Raw genomic sequence first — 23704 nt, 5'->3', positions numbered from 1 at the left:
TAGTGTCTGGCATTACGCTGCCTTTGCAATTTGTATTTAAAGAGAAATATACAACAAAAACCCCACAGCGGATAATGGTGCTTGTGTTTTGCAACCCATCATTAACGGGTTGTCTGCATTTATTGCTAATTAGAAATCTCCATCAAAGAAAAATACTAAAATTCATGGTTAAATTTGCTGCCTCAGTCCCCTTTGAACCCTGATTATCCCACTTGTGTTGATGGCACCACTCCAGTGGTGGGGGTTGAGTGGGTTGGGGTATCCCTATTTGAGGATTTCAGTCCAGCATCACAGTGCGTGACAAACACAGAAGACTCCTTGGCAGCGCCTCCACTCAGCCAAGCATCTGCCTGAGTGGCGTGATAAAGGAGCCAACGAGGAATTTAACTGCACTGGCACACATCACTGGGGTGAAAATGTGTTCATCATTTTACACAAACCCAAATAAAATGCCTAAAAATTTGCAAGTGACTTTTCATCTAGTTTTCATATTTTCTTATCAGCATTGTAACCAAGGTCAGTCATAAATATATATGACACATACAGTTTCCCCCTTTCTTCTGACCATTACACCTGTCTCTAAACGGAGCAACCACTTGATCTGACTGCTAACCCAAGGAGTCTTTGGTGACCACTAAAAATAATTCACAGTTGTGTAACACAGTAGGACCAGTGATCTAATCAGCTACTGTTCGTCTCCTGACTGTGTTGCAGGAGGGCCTTTATTCCACAAGATGGCGACAAACTATTTCAAAGGGCATCTTGTTCGTGAGTATAAGCCCTTATCACAGCATCACGTCTCCATAAACAGTGAAGCAGTGAAGATGGCACAGAATAAGGTAGCGACTTGATAGGGGTTGACCTCAGTGACATCTATGAAGTTAGTCTTGGCAGAGTAAAATGATAGACCCCCCCCCCCCCCCCCCCCCCTCTCTTGCTAGTGTTTACAACTACTTAAAACTTCACAAAAAATAGTGTGTCTAGAAGTATTTCTTCAACGTTTTCGGTGCATAGTCTTGTAGATCTGTGATTAGTTGAACCCCAACACCTGCTGGGGGTGTGAAGGATAGTGTTGGGAGCAGGTGGGTGTGTGAAGAGGCCGTCACGTGACGCTGCGTCTCCCAACTACCACAGGGGTATAAATTCACCTCTGTGTATTTAGTCAGCCCTTTCCTTCCCTTAAAGCTGCCGTCCTCAGGTCCAGGCTACAGAGTAGCTTCGACTTCTCCTTCAGTCATGGCAGGTATGTAACTTTTTAAGATGCCAAACGGCGACGACAACGAGCCGTTGTTTCCACCGAGACGACACACTCACGCGCAAACTTGTTTTCTGCAGAGTTTTTAAAGAGTCTCGCGGACAGTCACGACGTCAGATACAAGTGTTTGGAAAGTTTTATTCAGTCGTTTGTTTTGTTCTTAGTTTTTACGTGGCACTTTAAATTTATTTGTTGTCGTTTTTAGACCCTGTTTAGTTACGACCGCAGTCCTTTTGAGGTCTACGTTATCTGAAGCGCATACAACTGCATCGTCTTCGTGTCTGGGTTTTTGTTTTTCTGTAACCAGCTACTCCTGTGACATGTTCCTGGTAACGAGAAAACTAGCCATTAGAAAACCTTTTTACTTTAAAAAAAAAAAAAGAGAAAAAAGGCTGTTAAACATGCACATTTCGCTCGAGAATCACTATTACCCGAACTATGTGATGACACCCTGCGGCTACATTTCAGGCCACTTCTCAGATCCCTGGTGCTTATTTTGAGGGGCACAGAGCTGCTTTATGACCTCAACTCTCACTTGTGACATAAGCTTTCTGGGAACTGTCCCATCAGTCGGAATGAAAGGAATGTTCAGCTTGTAACGTGAATCTACCAAAACCTATGTTGTATTTGCGCTATCCTAGGCAGTTTAGATGCATTAATACTACAACTAAAGCTCTACCAATGGAAAGAGGGGCGTAAGGGGAAAAGGAGGCGTGGTGCTGTGTCGAGGCAGTGAAACAGCAACTTTATCTGGAATGCACTGGTAATGGGAGCCATTGTTCTAACTGGCTCAAAATGATCGACCAAAAGCATGCACTCTATTCACAATCCTGCCATTATGCTTGCACCATAGCGGGGGGGGGGGGGGGGGGGTTCGTCTAACTTACTGTTCATGTGGGATTCATACTGGACCCACATGCTTTATTCACACATCCATTACAGCTGCCATGCTGACCTCATCTGGTATATTTCTACTCACAGGCAAGTCATTGTTCAACTTGGCAGGTAGATGACAAATTTTCCTCCCTGCAGTCCGAGGTGGAGGTACAGAATGGGCCCCACACCGCAAATGAAATTCAACTTAATGAGACACTTAATCTTTTATTGAGTACCAGAATCTTTTCTTCAGGAGAAGTGAAATCTTTGGCGGAGTTTAGACTTTTCCCCCAAGAAATTGAAAGGACAATGGTAGTCAATATTTGAATTGAAACATTCATACATTACAGCAATTTGTAGATGCCTTCCAACTAAAAGGGGAAGGGGGGTTAAATGCTATTTAACACCAGGATTAATAGTTCTGCAAAAAATTGTCTCATCGAACAATTTTATTGCTCGATATTGGAATTTCTTGTCAGTTCACTGTGATTTGAACATCCTGTTCTTTGGCTTACAGCGGGGACATTGCATTGCTGTTGTGCAACACATTGAAGCACAATATCGGGAGTAAATGCAAATTCAGTAACACCCTAAGGAAGATTGGCCAAATTCTCTACTGTTGACTGGATTCAATTGTCTAATTTCAAACATTCAGTAAATTATGTGCATGGATTAAAGGTGTCTGCCTTGAGCACTTTCAAATGCATTATGTTTTTGTTTTTCTCTCTTCACAGACCACGCTTTTGTAACGTTGGCTACTAACGACAACTATGCTCGTGGCGCCATGGTTCTGGGCAAGTCCCTCCGTAACAACAACACATCCAAGAAGTTGGTGGCACTCATTGGCCCACAGGTGTCAGAACCTTGCCAGTAAGACTTCCATCCAGTTGCACAACATTTCTGAATTATGCCCGTTAGCAGTCCTGTCAGCTCTTGTTCTCCGAGTGGCTGGTTGATGCTGATTTACTTGAAATGACTCAATAGGTCTGTGCTGAAGAGGATCTACGATGAGGTGAAGGTGGTGGATGTGCTGGATAGCGGTGACGCAGCTCACCTGGCCATGATGAAGAGGCCTGATCTGGGTGTCACCTTCACAAAGCTCCACTGCTGGACCCTCACACGTTACTCAAAATGCGTTTTCATGGATGCAGACACTATGGTGAGACGCTGCATGATGATGCAGCACAACAACTGTAAGAATGCAGTATGATATGGTGATTAAACATGTCTGCCTACGCTTCTGTTTGTATCCCAGGTGCTCTCCAATATAGATGAGCTGTTTGACAGAGAGGAATTATCTGCTGCTCCTGATCCTGGCTGGCCTGACTGCTTCAACTCCGGTGTGTTTGTCTTTCGTCCTTCTGTGGCGACTTATGGCAAACTGCTGGAGTATTCAACAGAACACGGCAGCTTTGACGGTAAGCCAAAAGGGGATAAATTTGTCCTTTTTTTTTTTTCTTCGTATTCGCAGCCTGTTTTCCTTTGAGGTGACTCGTAGATTAATCCTCCACAGAATGTATTGGATGATTTATCAAAAAATGACTTTCTTTATTGAAGTTTTAAACAAGTTTGCTCGTATTGAGCACTAAATTTCTTGGGCTTCTTAACCCTTTAGGCGCCAGGTTTTTTTTTTAAAAAAGACTAGATTTTGACATCTAAATTTCAAAAGGCTGTGGCTTCTAAATGGTTAGAGATAGAGACAAAGTGTAAATGAGGAACATATTGGGAATGACCTGAATTTCATGTAGGTTGTAAATTGTCCTATCTAATTTGTATATTATGACGTCATATGGTGGTGGCCATTTTGGAATTCGATAATTCTCAGGAAATAAATGATATTGTTGATAGTGAACTTTTTTCATCATATCCACCCCTCCATCCATCTGTTATGTTATCCACATATCAAATGGACAAGCAAACAGTGAATTGTAAGCCAAATGTTGCAAATTATAACCATTATTATACCACAAAACTCATATAAACAGCAGGCGTTTTTCAGAAGCAGAGGCCTTATCTGTGCCCATCTATCCAGATTACAGTTTGTAGTTCTTTAGAGTGTGGAACCTCTCATGGCAAGGCACAGCACACAGACAGTTGGCACAATATTGAGAATCACCCTAAGTGTATGTGGGGAATAATTTACTAATCTAATTTGCATACTTTGACACCAGATAGTGGCGGCCAACTTTCAAGATTGATATTTTGAATGGATGTTGAAATTGTTTAGACATATTATTCCCTGTCCCTTTGTTATGCTAACCACATAACAAATGGACAGGAAAACAGTATAATAAAACTAAGAATTGTACATTTTGACTACTGCTGTGCCATATAGTAGCAAACACATGTAAACACCAAGAGGGACAGAAAATCGAGAGGTTGTGATTCAGTCTGAATTTCTCTATCACCACGATAGCCAATTGCCTCATCAAAGGGTTTTATCCATTCCTGTAAAATTTCCTCATCTCTCAAAAAGACCCAGTCACCATTACCAGCCCTGTTTAGCCTCCCCCTGCTGCCTCTCCCACGGGCACTCCGGCCACGTTCATTCCTCTCACCCCCTCTCCCATTTAGCAACGCTTCATCTTCGCTACTTTCCGCCCTATTCAGACCCCTGCGGCCAATCCGACACCCACCAGCCCTTCTACGGACACTAAGCCCCCGTTTACCCCTGCTTGTGTTGGGCAAAGAGTTGGAAAATGTAGTGTTTTGTGCTTTGGAGACATTGGTGCGTTGCACAGCCGCAGCATTGACGCGCAGTAAAGCACCACCATGGCTAGCACGGTAGGCTAGAAAGAATTGACACTCACGCTGGTCCCAGTGCCACTCTGACCTACACTGTTTCCACCATTCCCACCAGCCCCCTACGAATACCAACACTCCTAGTAGCCTTTCCAATTTTCCTCGCTTTGCCCAGCACCGCCATTGCCATGCAAAGACGCACCAGCGAGCTCACTAGTTGCCCGACCGTCATCTCCAAAAGAAAAATTTTCCCCTTCTGAATCAGAATCGGCGAACAGGAAACCCATCACATCACTATAAGTAAACTTTTTCCCAGTCATCATTTATTTATTTTGTCTCTAACTCTTGTAATCCAGCAATACCGCTTCAGCAATCAAGATCCGTGGCACACTTTCTCTGTTTTTTTTCTCCTACTACTTGGAATGGACTTCCTCGAACATTTTACATTACAGTGTGACGTATTCCGACCCAAAGTATAAGTTGGGGATGTCTGCCAACTAGTGGACGGGAGTATAAGGCAAATTTGACACTCTGCTTGGCTCTATCGTCTGTTAAAGTCAACACCGCTCCTTGTCGCAATATTGCGACTTTGGCGCTTAAAGGGTTAAACCATTTGGCAATGTAAAAAAACAGTTAACAAAACTGCCAATGAATTTGATTTACTGCAACCATGAGTTGCAGCCTTAATTTAAAGTAGCAGTTCAACATTTTCAAACTGGCTCATTTCCTTAAAAGCTTCAAAAAGGATTAGTTATTCATGCAACCTCTATCTTTGGCTTTTTTTTTTTTTTTTATCTGAACATTTGAGCAGAGCCAGGATAGCTATTAAAGGATTTAACTACACCAAGAACTGAATAAACATATCACTAATTTTGAACCCATTTCTACTTTCACTTGCTCGAGTTGAAGTTGACTATTCAGAACACACTTCATATCACATGGGCATGGATAGAATAGCTGTTTGTCCTCTTTTAGTCCTTCTCAAACATGTAGGCCTTAACCTGATTTAAGTTGCAAGTTCTTGGTAATGTGATGTAAAAATGGACATGTTTATCTTTGCTCTAAGTAAGGCCTTTATCTAGCCCAGTGCCTGGACACAAGGCCCCCTGTCAGACTCTAGGTATGCTGAGTTATTCTCAGGGACTGACTGGGGTGGTGTAACCGTTGAATTTGAGAGGCTCTGTTTTGCACAGGGCATTGGTTGACCTTCAGAAACTTCCCAATGAAGTGTACTGGAACTAGGTTGTGGCAGTAACTCTGGCTCCAGATCAGTAGCCAAAAAAGATCAGTGGTGTGGGCTCATGTGCTGCTGGTATACAAGAGATTCATCACCTCCGCTCTACCTTCAAACTAGCTTTTTAAACATAACTGAAATCTGAACATTTTGGCCTTTGTGAATGTTTTTTCAAGCCCATCTTTGTGGGGTTCCCTCCAACCCCAATATTTAATTCAATTTAACCCTTTAATGTCATGCATGTTGGAATGTGGCCCTTCAAGCAGATACTAAGATGCTATACAAGGATCCACAATGTCTACACTTGATGTACACATCTGCAGAGTGTTAAAAAGGCCTCTGTAATACCTTAAGTGCCATTTGGAAAGCTATAAATTCACATACAATACCATGTAGAAATAATACTTGGACAAGCTCACAAATTTAAAATCAGAATCTGGAGCAATTTTGACACTTGAACAATGGAGGGTTTTAGCAGACTTAGTCCAGACATTTTCCGTTGTATTTTTGGCCCATTCTGAGCAGGGATTCTGCACCCTCAATCACAAATAATGAGAGGGGGGGGGGGTGTATTGGCCACACGAGGCAGAGAATTGCATATAAACTGACCATCTGTGGCACATCACATGGCAGATGAGGCTGACTGTCAATCTGTATCCACTGTAGTGGAAATCAACAAGTTGGCAGAAAAGTCTGAAGTGACTAACTGGTGCACGCTCGCAGTAAGTATTCTGGTAAAATAACTGCTACCTTCACACATGTCTCCAGGGCCGGCCCAAGCCTTTATGGGGCCCTAAGCAAAATTTCATTAGGGGGGCCCCCCATATCATCTCAGCATCAGATGTGTCATCATCCTATAGGCTACACAATGCGTGTAACATATCCACTTTCATTACCATAATGCTTCATGCATAATGCCTTATGCTTCATTGCTTAAAACATACCAGTGTCATTCTGACTGGTTTTAATCTTACTTGTGGATTGAACTTAAACAAAAATGTACACTGGAGTGAACATGCGTGGCATATTAATTTCACCATTTGAAAGTAAAAATCAGCAGACAAGACACTATATTTAAAAGTTTACCCGTTTAATTTCTTTTAAATTCACAACAAATGTGCAATTTCTCAAAACTTAAATAACCAAAATGACATTGACATTGTCTTGTTGCATAATAATAGTTCAAATAAAAATAAATAAAATGCTTAAAACAAATAGATAAGGTAATGTCACAAAATCAATCGAGTTGTACAACAGAACAGCATTTTAACAAGTGCAATGAACAGTGCTTTTCTGAAAACTATGTGTAGCATATACGCTAGTAAAATATGTATTGTATTAATAACGTATGGCTGATATGTATACCCAGGCTAGTATCAGAAGGTTAGATTCTACTCTAGGAGAGAGGAGACGGAGACTGGAGATGGGTTGCAAAATAAAAAGGTACCATGTATTGAGACAAGACAAACAACATTAAACATTTAGAATAATTGCATAAATGAATGAAATGGCCATTCGGGATAGACAATCAGTTCACTAGACAAAACAAGATCCAACATATAATTGCGAATGAAATAATGGTGTAAATGTTCAACATGTGGCTGTGGCGTGAAACCACATGCCAAAAAGTCCAGCCTTTGCACAGCTCTGAGCAAAACTGTTCATACAAGCCCCAAAATCAAGGGAAGGGTTCGTGAGGTAAGTGTGTGTTTGTGTGTTGGGGCTGTAGAACAGAGTGTAAGGTGTGAGAGGGGACAAGTTTGCTGCAAGAGCCTCCTACCAGCCCAAGTCGGTTGAGCTCAGAGGCTAGTTCAGGTTTCCTTTAGGCTCGCCATCAGGGACCTGGTCTGTATAATAGAAACAGGACCACTCAATACAAATTGTCTGTCTATATATAAATTACATTAATAAATAACTTGTAATCTATCATCATCAATCCATGTGTACACAAAATAAAGTTAGTCAATATGCAAGTCATAATGTAATAAATAATTTGTATAAATTACTATTGCACATAAGATTCTGCATTAAATTAAGACATTGACTAAATGCTTAATAAAATCATTTACATTCAATTAGAAAGTGCATAGTGCTAATACACATTCAATACATTTAAAAGTTTGATAGCAGACAGCATCTAAAGTGCTAATGCTTGGAAACAGTCAATATGACACAATGTTAAGGCTAAAAGTGCCACGATGTACCTATTCCACGCGTTTTGTTAAACCAACACTCCTATACAGCACTTTGGGACATGGTAGCTCGGCTCCTACGATTAGGTAATGCATAGTATAAGAGATCAGTGCTCAATAAAGGCGAAGAACAAAGTAAATCAAGTTAATAGCTGTACCTGCAGCAAACGAATCAAGGCTTCTCTCGTATTTCCGGCACTTCCAGATTGACGGTAATATAGCCAGCTAATTGGCTGGCCACGGTCACGTGACCGGTACGCAGAGCACGGGGGAAAACAAAGATTGTGTAGACAGGATGAATCACTCGGTTGAAAAATATAGGTCACTGAGAAGTCAGATACAGATGGCGTTCTTCATCGCGGTCGGTGCTCACCCTGTAGGGAGTCCTCTCGGGGGGGCCCCCATGGAAGTTTGGGGGCCCCAAGCCACCGCATAGTTCGCTTATGCCTCGGGCCGGCCCTGCATGTCTCTCTGCAATCTTCTCTAATCTGGATCATGCATTTGTGAAAATAGTTTTAGAAAAAACGGATGTAACATCTTGCACGGGCAAGTATTTGGGCTCATCTGCTTCTTTAACGCTTTAATCTGAATCGTTATCCTGAGTAACTGAGCTGCCTCAGTTATCACATACAACTTGAGCTCCGGTCTGTGAAGAGTCCTTGTCAACCATCACTATTTGATGATTGACACTTGCACATGCAAAGCTGAGCTGCTGGTGTGTTTTTTTTTTTTTTTTTTTTACCTCAAGCCAGCTGCTCAGAATTGGCTGAATGTGAGCATCATCGGTTTGAGCAGTGACGCTGCCTTCATCTTAAAGACTATTTTTGCTTCTGTTACCACCTCTCCTCCCAGCTCGGAGGCTTATTGGCAGCAGATCAACTTTGACCCCATCAGTTCCACGTCTGTACTTTTTGTACGTGACGACAATGTGCTACAAAAGCACATTAGTCTCATCTCAAAAGGAATGGAAGATGCAGAACTTGGGCAAAAGGCTTTCTTTTAAACTTGGCAAATCGCACAACCTTTAACAAAACCTATATTGAATATCACAGTAGCCCATTATCAAGGCTACAATACTGTATCATTGGACCAAAAGACCTTGTTTTGGAGATGAGGGTTTTTTTTTTTCCTTCTCTTGGCTGGGAAACAAAACATTCCAAGTGTTTTTAAATATGCTCCCTAAAACTGCAGTGACTGCAGGTTTAAAGTGGAGCTAACAAGAAACATGAGGTTGCTTTGCATAACCTTTCAAATGAGCACATCAATCTAAATGACTCCGCTCTTTGTTAAAGACCTGAATGATGTTAGAGGCTTGTTTTAATGGATCAGTATGACTGTTTATGGAAGTATCTGTATCCACTGGGACATTTTGCAGCTCTAATTTGATGGTCCACTCAGATGGACACAGTAATGGAGACCATTCCCCTTTTTTTTTTCCCCCCCAGCCGGAGGTTTAGCACATTCACAGTAAAATGTCTTGTTGCATAACGTCTAATGGTTATCTTCAATCAAGGTGCTCTAGTTTTCTCCCCTTAACGCGGATCACGTATTAACAGATGTGCCAATATGATATGTGTTGGGTCATGTTATGATGGGACAATTGATTGTCCTGTTTAATGTTGAGGACCACAAGAAGTGCTAATGTTACCTTTTGCATACATGCAACTGTTCTGCTCAAAGACTTAAAACGATCAGTTTTCTGAGCGCCGTAACCTCAGTAAAAATGAATAAATAAAATAAAAAAATGCATTTTCTAGTTTGGCTTGGAAGTGCTCAACCATGTCCTTATTAGTGAGGAAATGACAGGCTTTTTCTCCCTTGGGATTCTGTGAAAGGGATTCCATTAAGGGCAGTTCAATTGTGAAAAACAATTAGTTTGCTTTTATATGGGCCAAAGCTTTCAAGCACCGACTCATTTCGGCTCCCGGACGCATTTGCTGGCAAGCAACTGGCCCATCGCAAACCCAACTACATACACAAACATTTCAACACTCGCCCCTCAATTAAAACTGATTAGGGACATTTTTATTTACAGCATTTCAATGTGATTTTTGTGCCTTTATACCGACTGGAATGCTAATGGGTAACGCCGTCTTATTAATAGCCATGGAAGTTCTTTTCACATGCACTCAAGCATGAGTTAAAGTTGCTTTGACCTTTTAGCGTTTCACTTCCACTCCACTACCAGTAATGTATGTGCAGCTCTTTCTGCAGACCATGGATAATGTATTAAAGAAATGCTGAGGAAAGAATGTGTTCGAACCCAGAGGCTGTCTCTGCATCTGTGGTTCAGTGCTGTCTGCTGCCAAGACAAACTGGCAGGGTTGGATGCACATTCTTGCTGAGCTCTGTTCATCCCCTCAAAATGAAGACACCTCCCTCCCGCCAGCCCCATGGCAAGTTTTGAAATCCAAAGTGGAGACTGTGGGATTGGACAAACACCCATGTGTGTTATTTTAAATTGCAGCAGCCCGTGGTTTCATAAACTTTACAGTCCTGTACTTTACAAGAGTTCTTTTAACAGCTTTGAGGTAGTGAATTCTGAAGCCAAGTTGCTTCACCTGAGTTTATGTAATGTTTTTATTGGCTTCTATATTCAGTGTTCTGGCTTGCCACTCGAAGATGCAAGACCGTACGCTGAATGACAAGGTTTTGAGACTGAAATCCAATGTCTTTTTTTTTTTTTTTTTTTTTTTTTTTTTGGAACTGACCTACTTGGATCAGATGTACCCCCCCAAACTGTCTCGTTTTATACAAGTCTCACCATCAGACTGCCTCAGTTTTGTTTTTTTCTTCTCCATAGTGGCTCAAACTGAGTCAGGTTTAGTGGCCGTGCAGCTTTCCAGTTGAACCCTCACGATCGGTGCAAACTTTAATATGAACATCAACGGAGGCCAGTGTTCATTTGCAGCTTTGTCTACATGAATTGTTTGAAGCTGAGTGGTTTTGAATGTGGCAGAAAATTCTCAAAACGTAACAGAAATTGGCACACCTGAGTTTCAGTACCAACCCCTGTAATTGTTTTAATACCGTAGCGTTGGTGTTTGCAAACTGCATTACGTCTGCTGCAGTAAAGGAGACCATATGACTTAAATGGTTGAAGTTACAAACTGTACCGTAAATTAATGCTACCAGCTTGAGGTTCAAAGCCAATCCTTCCACATCGCACTAAAGTGCCTCCTAAATGTCATGTGTTGCACTACTGATGGTTCTTTAACAGGTGTTGCTACCTGTCCAGCCTTTCTGCTATAGACTTAATTTGCCATCACTGGAGAGTAGGATGCCGTCAGTAAGATGCACCGCTGTAGGGTTGTGTATGGTCCCTTGTGCAGCTACTTTAAACACTATGGATATTTTGTGCAGAACTTAATTTAGATTGAGGGAAAACCCACAGACGTGCATGTTTTTCTGCTGTTTCTGGCAAAAGTCCAGTCAGAATAAGGATATCAAGATGTGTGGGAACACTTCTGTAACTGCATGACCAGGCGTGCATCTTAAAGACTCCTGATCAGTGAGCAGAAAAGCCAATTAATCTGGTTCTCACAGGTGTGCATCTTATACTTCACTGCAGCCACACATAAATTATCAGTCTGAAAGTCACAATCTCTTCACATTCAAAGCAAATTTTAGAACTTTGATTTTATTGATGAATAAGTAAGCTGTCCTTTTCTCCAAATCTAATTTGATCAACAAAAGGTTTGAGGCATATTTAAGCACCTTGTTGTCTTTTCAGGAGTGTTGAACCTCATTGCATAAATGAGGTCAGCTGCTAAATGGGGGGGGGGAGACTTTCACTAAACTAGTATACTCCTATACTACCTTCAAAGCTACTGGATAATTCTACAAAAGCTTTGTGACATAGATGGCAGATGTCATGTAAACCCTTCTTCAGATGTGATTTCATTCTGCGTTAAAGATTTGTACAGAATTTTAAGTAGACTATGTTCAGTCGGAGTTGTCATGACATATGTTCTTTCCTGTCTTCACAGGCGGAGACCAAGGGGTTTTGAATGGCTTCTTCAATGACTGGGCAACAGCTGACATATCAAAACATCTCCCCTTCATTTACAACCTCAGCAGCATTTCCATCTACACTTACCTTCCAGCATTCAAGCAGTAAGTGTCTACAGAGAGGTCATGACTTCGTAGAAGTCGCATGGTTGCTGACTGAATCCAGTACAACTTGAATACTTCAGTGCCTTTTTATTTATTTTTTATTTTAATTTCTACATGTTTTTAGTTTATGCCTACAAGACAATTGTAACAACACAGCAGTCTAATATCTTGTGTACTTGCCGAAAAGCCAAGATGTAAAAAAATCCCTGATCACATGAGCGTGTAGTCGCAGTGTGACATGACCTCAGGTTACGAATGATGAGCTATGGGATTCCAGGCGCTCTGTTTGAGCGTCTCCAGCAGGCCTGAACTCGGGGTCGGATATCCATCCTAAGCTCGCAACAGCTGATGCTGCCCTTAAAATAGAGCACTTTATTTAAAGCCCTTTTTATATTTGCCCACTGGACTGATCATTGTCTACAGTGTCTTAAGCCTTCCCCATTCTTATTGCATCTCTATCAGCATATAAACAAACATCAACAAGCTCATAAGTTGGGTATTTCCTGGCATCGGGATGACGGGTGATAAACATGTGTTTAATAGTTGTCAGCAGTTGTTTAGATCTGGCAAACTCAACAAAACAAACTCCAACAGAGCCGGCCGGATGCAGGTTTATTTGTGTACATGCAGTTTGCCAGAGCAAGGTATCCAAATATACCAGGAGAATCTGTTTTTATTCCTGAAAGATTACTTTTCTTGACAGTACATCTAAGCAGCTGGATAACTGTCAGTTTTAGAAAATGCCTTTATGACCTGCAATAAAAGGAGCAAATGTACATGAATATGGTTTCATGATGAATGCAATTACTTGGTCGATGATGCTATTTTTTGTACTTTTTTTTTTTTTTTTTTTTTTTTTTTGGTCCACCACCACAGTAAAATGTCAGTTTTAACTTGTACATTTATCACATTTCAGGTATGGTGGAAACGCAAAGGTAGTCCACTTCCTTGGAAAGACTAAGCCATGGAGTTACACATTCGACCCCAAAGCCAAACAGATTTCAGGGAGTGTGCAGGAGGCCACCACACATCCCTCCTTCCTCCTGGACTGGTGGACCCTTTACGCTAGTGCAGTGGTGCCAATGCTGCAGCAGCAGTATGGAGACCAGCCTTTCTTCTCCGGATGTGTAGAGGTGAGTAGTTAATTTAAGATGGGTCAGTAAAAACGAAGGAATGCAGAATTGACCAGTTGGCTCCAACCAAGTCTGAAGAGTTGCAGCCCAGGATATAGCATCCATTATTGGTGAGCAAGTTCAAAAGTCACTCTGCTATACTAAGAGCTTTCAGTGATGTCCTGCCTTTTACCGGTTCCAGCTTTGACGATCGCCGTGCTCATATGCTGAGCATCTCTCTATTATTATTATTATTATTATTATCTGTGCTTTAATTGTTAACAGAGGTATATTTGCTAGTGTAATTTAATTCTTAAACCTCTTTTCTGTCTTCCTATTCATCTCAAAGTTCCAGCACAGTGACATGGTCACTTGTGAGAATGTACAGGTATGAAGATGATTGGGTTTCCAATAACTGTGTTGACACCACTTTAATGCTCACTACACTTCCTCTAAAATCTGAGTGTTCCTCTGCATTTGCCTGTGACACTAATATAGGATAAACTACACTTTGGGTGTTTAATATTTTTGGGAAGGAATTGGTGTATGTTGATTCACAAAATTACATCCTCGAGAGTAATGCAAAGAAGAAAAAATTTAAAAGATCCTGTCTGGGGAAGATGCATGAATGATCACTTTTTCTTTTCTTTTTTGATTCATTAGTTTTTGTCCTGTTTTCTGTGGCGTCTTCGCCGCTGTTGAGTTCTTTGTTTTTATAAGAATATGTATTATCTTAAGTATCTTGTCAATTTTCGGTTTCTGCCGTTTTCTCTCCACAGGGCGAGGGCAGCTCTTCACACCCACAGGAACTCCAGTCTAAGCTGTCCTCAGAAGAACGGAAGGAGCAATGGGAGCAAGGTCAGGCTGACTACATGGGAATGGACTCATTTGACAATATCAAGAGAAAGCTTGACACATTTCTCAAATAAAGGGAGTCAGGTGGCATATTGAGAGCACTTGCAGTCAGATCTTTCATGAAAATACTCTAAGATCAATGGCAGGTTTCCTTTCTGCTTTGAAATCTTTGCAAGATGGTCATCTGGTTTACCGCAGGTTAAGTTCTGGTACGCTGAAGAAAATGACAAGTTTACAAAAACTTGATGTACTTTTTCCTTCATGGTATCCATTAAAATCTTTGCAGTTTTGTTTTTTTCCTTTTTCATGTCCATGTTTTTGTAAAATGAAGATGGCAACAGGAGTTTATTGTGACTAAGATTTGCAGATTTGAATGTTCACTTTTTTTAACAGTCATCACCCAACAATCTTATTATTTTTTTCAAATTTTTTTTTGTTTTTTGAATAGAGTTGAACACAAAACATTTGTTTACATAACTTCTAAAGGCCATTTTAGCCATGCACGTACACTAGAACCTTAGAGCCTTAAGAATCTTGCTCTCTTTAGTGCTGTATCCTCTCTATTCTCGACCAGCTGCTTTCTTGTAGATTTGGTTGAACTTGACTGCATTTTACTTGACCTGAATGTTGGCTGTAATGTGATCTTTCATCTGGAAACATTAAAATGATCAAATATGAAATGCTTGAGTTTGGTTAAGTTTATTTTTTTTTTTTATTAAGTGTTAAGTAATTGCAAATTTCTGTTTAAAGGAGAGGTTCGAGTTTTTTTTTTTTTTTTTTTTTTTTTGTTGTTTTTTTTAAAAACCTGGACCTTATTTCTGGCATAAAATACGTTAATCTACTAATCATAACAGTTTGAAAGTCAGCGTCCTTCGGACATGTAAATCTGCGTATATCTATATTGGCCGACGCCACCGTTTGTTCCTGTTATGGATATGTGCAAATCTGAATATCGTCCGAAGGACACAGAGTTTCACCAAACAGTTATCAGGGAGTAGATATTTTATGCTAGAAATGAGGTCCAGTTTTGTTTTTTTTAACTTTGAGAATGAAGCTCCTGAAAGGGTTAAACAATTAATAGACTTTAAATTCTGGGCCAGCTGTGATTCTGGGAGTTGAGGGCGATCCTGTTACTGTCAGAAAGCCTGAACATGACATTAAAAGCACTCATTAAAACTGGTATTTTTGATCCGGCAATGCAGCCCAATATCTACGTTAAACAGCTCAATTTCTGATTACCTTCTTGGAAATTTAACTCTACTTAAGTTCGGGAAAGGCCAAAAAAAAACTGCTGCAGGTGCTAATTTAGACTCGTGTAGTAGCTTGTATACAACTGGAAATGTGTGGGATTGAGGTGTATTCTCTTCGTCCATTTTATTCATCAGTTATCTCAAGGCAGTTGAAATGGGGGGGGGGGGGAATATCCCCGAAAAAGGATTTTACGAGAAGGTTCACATCTAGCTACTTCCGGTTTTGCTTCGCCCAGTTTAAAGTCCTCCTCGACCGTCCTGAGTGAAATGACCCGGAAGTGTATGAGTAGCAGTTATAAGAGCTGTTCGAGTTCTTCAAATGTGAAGAGAAGGAGTTCCAGTGCTTTCTTAATCATCTCCTTTAGCATAGGATACGTCGGCCAACCCTTTGAGTGAAGAGATAATTCCACCTCACAATTATTTTTCGACTCGTACTAACTGAACATGCGGATAAATATGAGGCCAGAGGGAAGCTTGTGACGACACGACATTTAACTCTTATTTTTCTCTCCTTTTTCAGTTACGTAAATTTATTACATTGTTGTGTTCTGAAATACATCTTCTTATGGTCCATATTGCATGATTTCCACGTAACAATGTGATAAGATTGCAATAGGCGAATAGTACCTAAAGAAACTTTTAGTAGAATATTTATTGAACATTTGTGGTTTCAGTGCTGCAGATCCACATCCCAGTTCAGTGAAAGTATGGCCGAATACTCACTACACTGTTGACCTGAATTATTTTTCCTACTACCTTACTTTAACCACGTGAATACAGCGAAATACAATAAAAATAAAATAAAACCATACTTCCATCTTTGCAGTGAAAGCTACAAGCTAAGCCTCTATGCAAAGGGTAGGTAGTGTTTAGCAATGTGTTCTTTTAGTGGCGACACGCTTCCCTTTTCTCCCTCCTGGGACCGACGCGCGAGCGTGCCAACTTGCGCGCGCAACCGTTCCCAGCATCGTAACCGTTACACATGCTTTCGTTTTCATAGAAACAAACAAAACAAAAAAAACTATAAAGCAGGCGAGTTCGCCATCAAAACGAATGCTTTCTCTCTACTTTTCCGCAGACGTGACACGGGGGGCGTGCCCCGCCGTGACCCCGCGCTGGTGGGATATGTGGAGCGCGAGGAAAGTAAACACACCATTCCACCAAGATGGCTCCGCAGTCGGTCTTCCGAGTTGTTCTCCTGGTGTCATTTTCAGTTGTATTGACCGTCGTGTTGGGTTTTGGGCTGCCCGCTCTGCTGAACTCGGCCATGAGGATGTTGGGATTGCCGGAGACGAGTGTAACCGAGTGCATAGTTGTGCTCTATGTGGTTTTCGTGCTTTACGCGGCGGCGCCTCGAATCCCCAGAGGATTGGTGGAGGTAATGTTAAAACTATGGAGTGTTGTTTTTCTGCACAATAGTCGTGAAGGTCACTGAACTGACACACAGTTGTCATTGCAACACAAAGAAGAACATACAATACTCAAAATCGTGTTCAGGACACTTTATAGTTACAGTGCATGAGTCTATTTTCTGTATTGATGCTGTAAAGAAATGCTGCATGTTGCTGCTTTGTATTAATAGCTAATGTTCTGTTGTTGTTTTCTTTGGACACAGACAAATGCATGTTCTTTGGTTGTCAACATTTACAGATATCAATCTTAGATTGTTTTAGCACGTGAGCTGTTTATTTGCTTCTTCTGTGTCATAAGTTTGATTATGTCTCCACGATCCGCCCCTCTGTGTAGGTGAAAGGCAAAGCTGTGCTCATCACAGGCTGCGACTGTGGATTCGGCCATGCACTTGCCAAACATATGCACAAGCTCGGCTTCACAGTCTTCGCTGGATGTCTTCTAAAGGTGAGGAGGAGCTGTGGCTCGATTGATGAATATGGGTTCATTTAGCTGGGCTTGGAAAGAGAAAGCAACAGCAGCTTTTGCAAAGATTTCACTCCTGGGGGAGATGCTCAGCGCATGACAACGATCCAATGATCCAACGATCCACGATCCAACACAACAGGCTGAAAAATGCCTCAACAGCTGGTCTGACTGTGATTGAATCAGGGGGAATCGGGGGCCTATTTCTTCATGTCACAAACTCACTCAAACGCCATCTCCCGCAGGATAAAGGCGGAGACGGTGCAAAGGAGCTTGAAGAATTGAATTCAGACCGTATGAGGGTCATCCAGCTGGATGTCTGCAGCGACGAGGAAGTGAACAAGGCTGTGGAATACATCAAAGACAACCTGGAAGACTCCCAAAGAGGTAAATAACTCTACAGCACTGCAACGGCCAGATAGAAAAGATGACAGTGTTCACTCACTCTGGCCTTTCTGTCGCTGTCCGTGCTAAATTAGGTCTGTGGGCTGTGGTGAACAACGCCGGCGTGTCGACGTTTGGAGAAGTAGAATTCACCTCTGTGGACACCTACAAGCAGGTGGCAGAGGTCAACCTGTGGGGCACCATCAGGGTCACCAAAGCTGTCCTGCCATTAATCCGCCGGGCGAAAGGTAAACCACTGGAAGATTAACCAACGGTGTTACATATTAACATGCAATCTAACGTAGACACGATGCTGTTGCAGTGATATCTAAAACGACCCGTTTAAAGTGCAAAAATCACAAAGGAACAAGCAAGTCGGGGCTTGAGATTAACCGTGAAGGATTAAAAGTAAAAGATTAAAAGCACTGTTTGAATTCGAAAACTATGTGGCCAACTAGTTAACTTATTAGTGTCCCATGACTGCTGTGGAGAATGCAAACAAAGCCTGAAATTAAAGGACAGAGTTAAAGCATTTCTCTGTATTGCTTCTTTTTTTTTTTTTTTATATAACATTGTTATAAACAAGTGAAAAAAAACCCAAGGAACAGGCACAAAAAGATGAATATGATTGTAAATGGGATTAAAAATGGTAAAAACAAAGGAACTATATCAAATTCCATACCAGCAAAGCTCATTTCAAAGGTGTGTTTAGCTGACTTCGAAAGAAAATCCAAAAACTGGCGCAGCCAATGCTGCTGAACAAGCTCTGTTGAAATGTTTTCATTTTTAATTCCAGGATAACATGGAACTTGGCAACGTATTGGTTTAGTTTTTGTATCGAGCAAAATGGATTCCTATAAAAACACTTTATTCGCTTTGCAAAATGCAGGCTGTGTTGATGTTGTTGAAAATGTTGCCAAAGCAACTGAACCTTAAGCACAGAGAGCCACAACAAAACAGGACAGGAGGCCCAACAGAGAAAATGAAAGGCTTTCCACAAAACATTTTGATTAAAAAAAAACATTTTATTAGAAAAAAAAAAGAAAAACTCCTTTTTCAGAGATCAGCGTGTTACCAAATACGACAGAAAAGCAGCAAAATGACTTGAAAAGAAAATGCATTATAGAATCCATTTCCACACTTGAAGTGGAAAAAAGACAGCAGGTGGCACAAAACACATTTCTAAAAATGAGACAAAAACAATGATCAGCTTCACATCTTGTTGAAAAGTTTTTGTGAAAAATAGATTTTCTTATTCATGTGTTTTTTCTTTCCTTCTTTAAAGTGTTTTCAGTTTTGCTTTTGATTCGATCGTTTTTCGCCGACTGCAGTGATTTCACGCGATTTAATCACTGTCGTGCAATTCTGCTGCCTTTCGTCTGCTTGTAGGTCGCGTTGTGAACCTGGCCAGCATGTACGGGAGGATGGGCAACATGCTGCGATCGCCGTACTGCGTCACTAAATATGGCGTGGAGGTTTTTTCGGACTGCTTGCGCTACGAGATGAAGGCCTGGGGAGTAAAAGTGTCCGTAATCGAACCGGGAAACTTCATCGTGGCCACCGGCATCCTGACCCGTGACATTGTGGCGACTACGGCCAACAAGCTGTGGACTGAGGCACCCTCTGCCGTGAAGGAGGATTATGGGAAGGCCCATTTTGAGCAGCACATGGCTCTGATGCGCTCTTACTGCAACAGTGGACAGAAGGACCTGGCCCCCGTTCTGGATGACATAACCGACGCCATCTTGTCGAAGCGTCCCTACACGCGATACAGCCCCATGGAGCCGCACTGGTGGATCAGAGTGCAGGTGATGACCCACCTGCCGGGCGCCATATCCGACTTGCTCTACTTCTAAAAGTGCTAGCTTCCTCTGTTTCACCTTCAGATCAGATAGCAGCGAATTCTGTGTAGCATTATGCAGATCTGCAGACTTCACCCTATTATGGGTCTCTTCTGTGTATCCCGCAGCACTTGAAATCATTCACTGATTAAGCCTTAAAACTGTAAGTAAATGATTGCACTTTGCTTTTCATGTCTTGCAAGAACCGTAACTTTATATATATAGATATATTCTCTGATAAATAGTTACTACTTTTGTTTGAAAAGTCCCCCCCCCCATCCCATACTTGTGATGTTGCGCCTTCTTTGAATCCCTCTGGGGCCCCCGAAAGGCTCCCCTTGTGTTCCGTTGTGGCTCACACCGGAACAGATGAGAGGTCGGCTACTGTAAGGCCATGGTGCGATTTGGCCCCGACTCACTCAAAGTTATGTAACAACAACACAATCCCACTTTGTCTCACATGCTTCATGAGATCCAGCATGCTACTTTGACACTGGCGTCCTTTGATGTGATTAATGGTTGCGCTCGGAGGGAGAGGAGAGGAGAGGAGAGGTTACCCCACTTTTAACAGAAAAGTATTTTGTAATTACCATAATCAGTTGTATAGAGCTTTTTATTTGAAGATATAACAATCCTTTTTCCAAGAATGACTTGAAATAAAATGACCAAAAGGCATTGTGTGTTGTTGAAGGTGTTCTTTAAAGTTAGGGAGGTGTAATGCCACACACGACCACCAGGGGGGATACATGTCACATAATAGAAAACTACCACAGGCGTCTGTTGCTCTCCCAACAGGACAGCAAAGCTGAAAACATCAGGCAACTTGTAGAAAGTCGAGCACGATGACCCGTCAATAACAACATCTGTTGATATCTGTAGGGGGGGGCACAATCAAATGACGTGTTGACAAACAGATCACACAGAATCATTTTTATGCTGTTTTATTACATCTTTTGAACACTAAAACTGCTAAGTTATTACACCTGAAGACAATCTTCCCCCACCCCCCTCCGTAAAAAAAAACAGTATTAAGAGCAAGACATTAAAATTTCACAGCACTGCCTTTTATCATTCCACAGCACGAGTCCGTTTTTTTCTTCTTTTTTTTTTTCCATCTCCTCACTTTCTCACACAGAAAAAAGAAAAAGAAAAACGGCTTTGTGAAACAAAGAAACACCATGGAAATGTAAGCAGCACGAAAGCACCAAAAGTTCAACACAGCCCACTTGCTCTGAATATTATCAAGACATCTATGTGAAAATTCAAGGTCATCTCAGGCTCGTTTTGGCGGTCAAGAAACAAAAAAAGCTCCGGCTGCGCTGTAGCTCTGTCGGAACGGACAGTTTGATGAACTAATATTTGTCACAACTGACTTTTTGTTTTAAAAGCCCAATTCCGTACAGCTACGAGGCTCTGCTCATGCGGCCCCCCTTGTTGTAACATGTAAAAAAAACCTAGTCATATCTACGCAGGGAGATGCTGTGGTTCTGTATCTGAATATCAAGAAACATTTTGAAATATTGGTTCTTTTTTGTAGTCGTTTATATATTTAAGTGGCTAAACTGCAAAAGTGAAGTCTTACACTAGTCTTACATACAGACAAAAAGAACGATATCCAACAGACATGATGCGATACCGTCACTTGAGGTGCACATACATAAGATTCAGGCCACGATTACATCACACCCGGGGGGAGCACATATTTTCATACTGTCAATGTAGGCATTCATGGTTCACTTAAGAAGTTATACTCGATGAAGTCAGCTCTGGTAAGGTCACTTGAAACTAAAACACAATATGAACTCGGTGGGGGGGGGTTATGCACGACTAAACGTAAAATAAAGTGAGGTCGTGACATTTATTTATTTACTTTTTTCAACCAGCTTCAAAAGTGAGCTCCCAACGAGGAAATACACTTTCAGACATCCCAAACGCGCCGCTCGCTGATCACCCAACTGACGCACATGCAAAGCTTTAACCAAATCGCACGCCGTAGCGATGACAGAAGTGGGAAGCACAGGATGAAGGAGGGAGGGAGGGAGGGGGGAAAGAAAAAAAATATATAGAAAAAAGGGACACTGAAAGCCTTTGGTTGCCAGAAAGCTGTGAAGGCACGTTTAAAATCTCCTAAATCTTTCAAAGTGGGGCACGTCCCGTTGGCATTCATCACTAATACTGCGGAACATCGCGGATGCTGTAGAGCCGGAAGTCGGGGTGGAATCATCGCCAGGATAATTTAAAAAGAAAAAAAAGAACAGATGATCACTACTGTAGGCAAACGCTGGACTCGTGCTACGTGTCGGCGGGGCGGAGATAACAAAGCAGCCAGGGATCTGTGTAAGAAATCCTACGGGATGGTGCATCTAAAGCCTAATCCTGTGGCTGAATATGGTGAGATCACAGGCACTGAAACCCACTGCAGGTTCAAATGATGAATCATGTTTAAACTTGTTGTAGATTACAAACCCCAAGTCAACAACAGTCTCCCGTTAGAAGCTTTGTAAGCTTTGTAACACTGGATTGTATGTTATGACGTCAACGGTGACTTGCAGAGTACAACTAGCATGTTTTAACCCGTCATTACTCGAACTGAAAGCCAATCGTTTCGCCGTTTCTAATTAATCTTCTGCAGCGCTTATGAAAGGCTCCGTCAATCACCTGGGAGAAAGAACAAGGCTCACACCCATGTTTTGTGTTCTTTGTGGTGTGACTGATTATTTTTCTCATGCTTGTATTTACTGGACCTTTAAAAGCTCTGCCAGTAATGTTCAATCTTCTATTCTCTGCTATGATGCATCGGTGTTTGGCCAGCTCGGGCGGGGCTTTCCCGATACTTGTTATCCAGTGGAACACGCTCTCCACGTCTCCTCCAAAGTTCCTCGTTGCTTGCTGCTTTTATAACTCGTATTTCTCCAAGTCCACTTTTCCCTTTCCTGCGCTCTCAGATCGCTCTTCCTTTTCGTGCTCCGGTCCAACTGGCCACAGCTGGAGGACTCATCATCATCTCCCTGCAGGAGTGGCTCCCTGCCAGCAGCGCTGCAGCCAGCGGTGCACGCTGCCCCTCAACATCCAAACACCCGGTTTCCCTTTCGATCGGACACCCATTCACTCGAGACCTTTACTGTAAATAAAAAGCACACGTGTGGCTGAAAACATTTACGGGCACCGTGTTCTCACTCCACACCGACCCCACAAACTGGATTCCTTCAAGCCCGGAGACTTCACAGCCGTTTAAACTCGCGCTCAGATAAACTGGTCATGGAAACAGACGCCCAAATATCAAAGAAAACAAACATCTACCCCAGGCTGCCTTTCTTTCATCCGTGCTTTGACATAAGGAATTGTTTTCTGAAAATCCTTTGTGCCTGCTTAAGGAAGTGGGCGTTGCCCTTTGCATGATGTATATGCTCTGCAACCACGCAAACGTGACTCTTGGGTGACCCTCAACCCTCCAGTGATCGCTAATTCAGAAGCAGTGACATCATCCTCCCAGCCCTCCATTTCCCCTCCGAGCTCCAGAAGAGAGCTTGGGGATTATCCCCCCCCCCGCTGCCCGCCTTCCCTCTCACTTAGCCGCCCTGCATCCTGAAACGTGTCCCCTTCGGTAACACTGACAAGCGTCAGCTGTCGCCCACATGCTGAGATGAAGGGGGGGGGGGGTATAGAAGAGGGAGTACCACTTTGTGGCTCTTCATCTGACCTGTAGATGGACTGACAGACTCCCCATCACCCAGGTGGACTGCAGAGCTCCCTCGTGGAGGAAACGAGGAAGACAGTTTCTAGTGCGAGTGCTTCCGGGCAAAGTCACAGGATTTAGAGCCCCCACTGTCTGTGCTCCCTCAGCTTTGTAACATTCACATGATGTGTGGATACAGCAATATGTGAAAAGAGCTGTTCTGTTGTACACAAAGAAAGCTGAATATCTAGTTTGCCTTTGCACACAAAAAAAGAAAAAGGGGAGGAGGTGGGGGG

The 23704-nt window shown here is 42.1% G+C and overlaps 2 protein-coding genes across 3 annotated transcripts; both read left to right on the top strand.

Annotated features, from left to right (window-relative positions):
- The first annotated feature begins 1137 nt into the window (after positions 1–1137).
- Positions 1138–15062, top strand: gyg1b (glycogenin 1b). Of its 2 annotated transcripts, XM_075452468.1 has the most exons (8): positions 1138–1243; positions 2866–3001; positions 3116–3290; positions 3387–3549; positions 12289–12415; positions 13332–13548; positions 13877–13915; positions 14307–15062. In XM_075452468.1, the coding sequence occupies exons 1-8, from the start codon at positions 1237–1239 to the stop codon at positions 14454–14456; spliced, it is 1014 nt and encodes a 337-aa protein (XP_075308583.1). In that variant the 5' UTR covers positions 1138–1236; the 3' UTR covers positions 14457–15062. The 2 variants fall into 2 exon arrangements, with proteins under 2 accessions (XP_075308583.1, XP_075308584.1); XM_075452469.1 differs by lacking the exon at positions 13877–13915.
- Positions 15063–16600: 1538 nt separating this feature from the next.
- bdh1 (3-hydroxybutyrate dehydrogenase, type 1) lies at positions 16601–20407 on the top strand. The gene is made up of 5 exons (XM_075453073.1): positions 16601–17010; positions 17379–17489; positions 17753–17894; positions 17987–18139; positions 19281–20407. Exons 1-5 carry the CDS (start codon positions 16798–16800, stop codon positions 19745–19747), a joined length of 1086 nt encoding a protein of 361 aa, XP_075309188.1. The 5' UTR covers positions 16601–16797; the 3' UTR covers positions 19748–20407.
- Positions 20408–23704: the final 3297 nt, after the last annotated feature.

The sequence above is a fragment of the Odontesthes bonariensis genome, chromosome 20 (genome assembly GCF_027942865.1).
Source record: "Odontesthes bonariensis isolate fOdoBon6 chromosome 20, fOdoBon6.hap1, whole genome shotgun sequence".
NCBI classification, from domain to species: domain Eukaryota; kingdom Metazoa; phylum Chordata; class Actinopteri; order Atheriniformes; family Atherinopsidae; genus Odontesthes; species Odontesthes bonariensis.
This window is presented reverse-complemented; position numbering and strand designations above follow the sequence as displayed.

What these genes read in the sequence shown, in the direction of transcription:
- bdh1 (XM_075453073.1), top strand. Translation starts at nt 16,798, where the DNA reads ATGGCTCCGCAGTCGGTCTTCCGAGTTGTTCTCCTGGTGTCATTTTCA. An exon ending in TCCCCAGAGGATTGGTGGAG is followed by an intron (nt 17,011 to 17,378) that starts GTAATGTTAAAA and finishes CCCTCTGTGTAG; the next exon opens with GTGAAAGGCAAAGCTGTGCT. An exon ending in ATTAATCCGCCGGGCGAAAG is followed by an intron (nt 18,140 to 19,280) that starts GTAAACCACTGG and finishes GTCTGCTTGTAG; the next exon opens with GTCGCGTTGTGAACCTGGCC.
- gyg1b (XM_075452468.1), top strand. An exon ending in TCATGGATGCAGACACTATG is followed by an intron (nt 3,291 to 3,386) that starts GTGAGACGCTGC and finishes TTTGTATCCCAG; the next exon opens with GTGCTCTCCAATATAGATGA. An exon ending in AGAACACGGCAGCTTTGACG is followed by an intron (nt 3,550 to 12,288) that starts GTAAGCCAAAAG and finishes CTGTCTTCACAG; the next exon opens with GCGGAGACCAAGGGGTTTTG.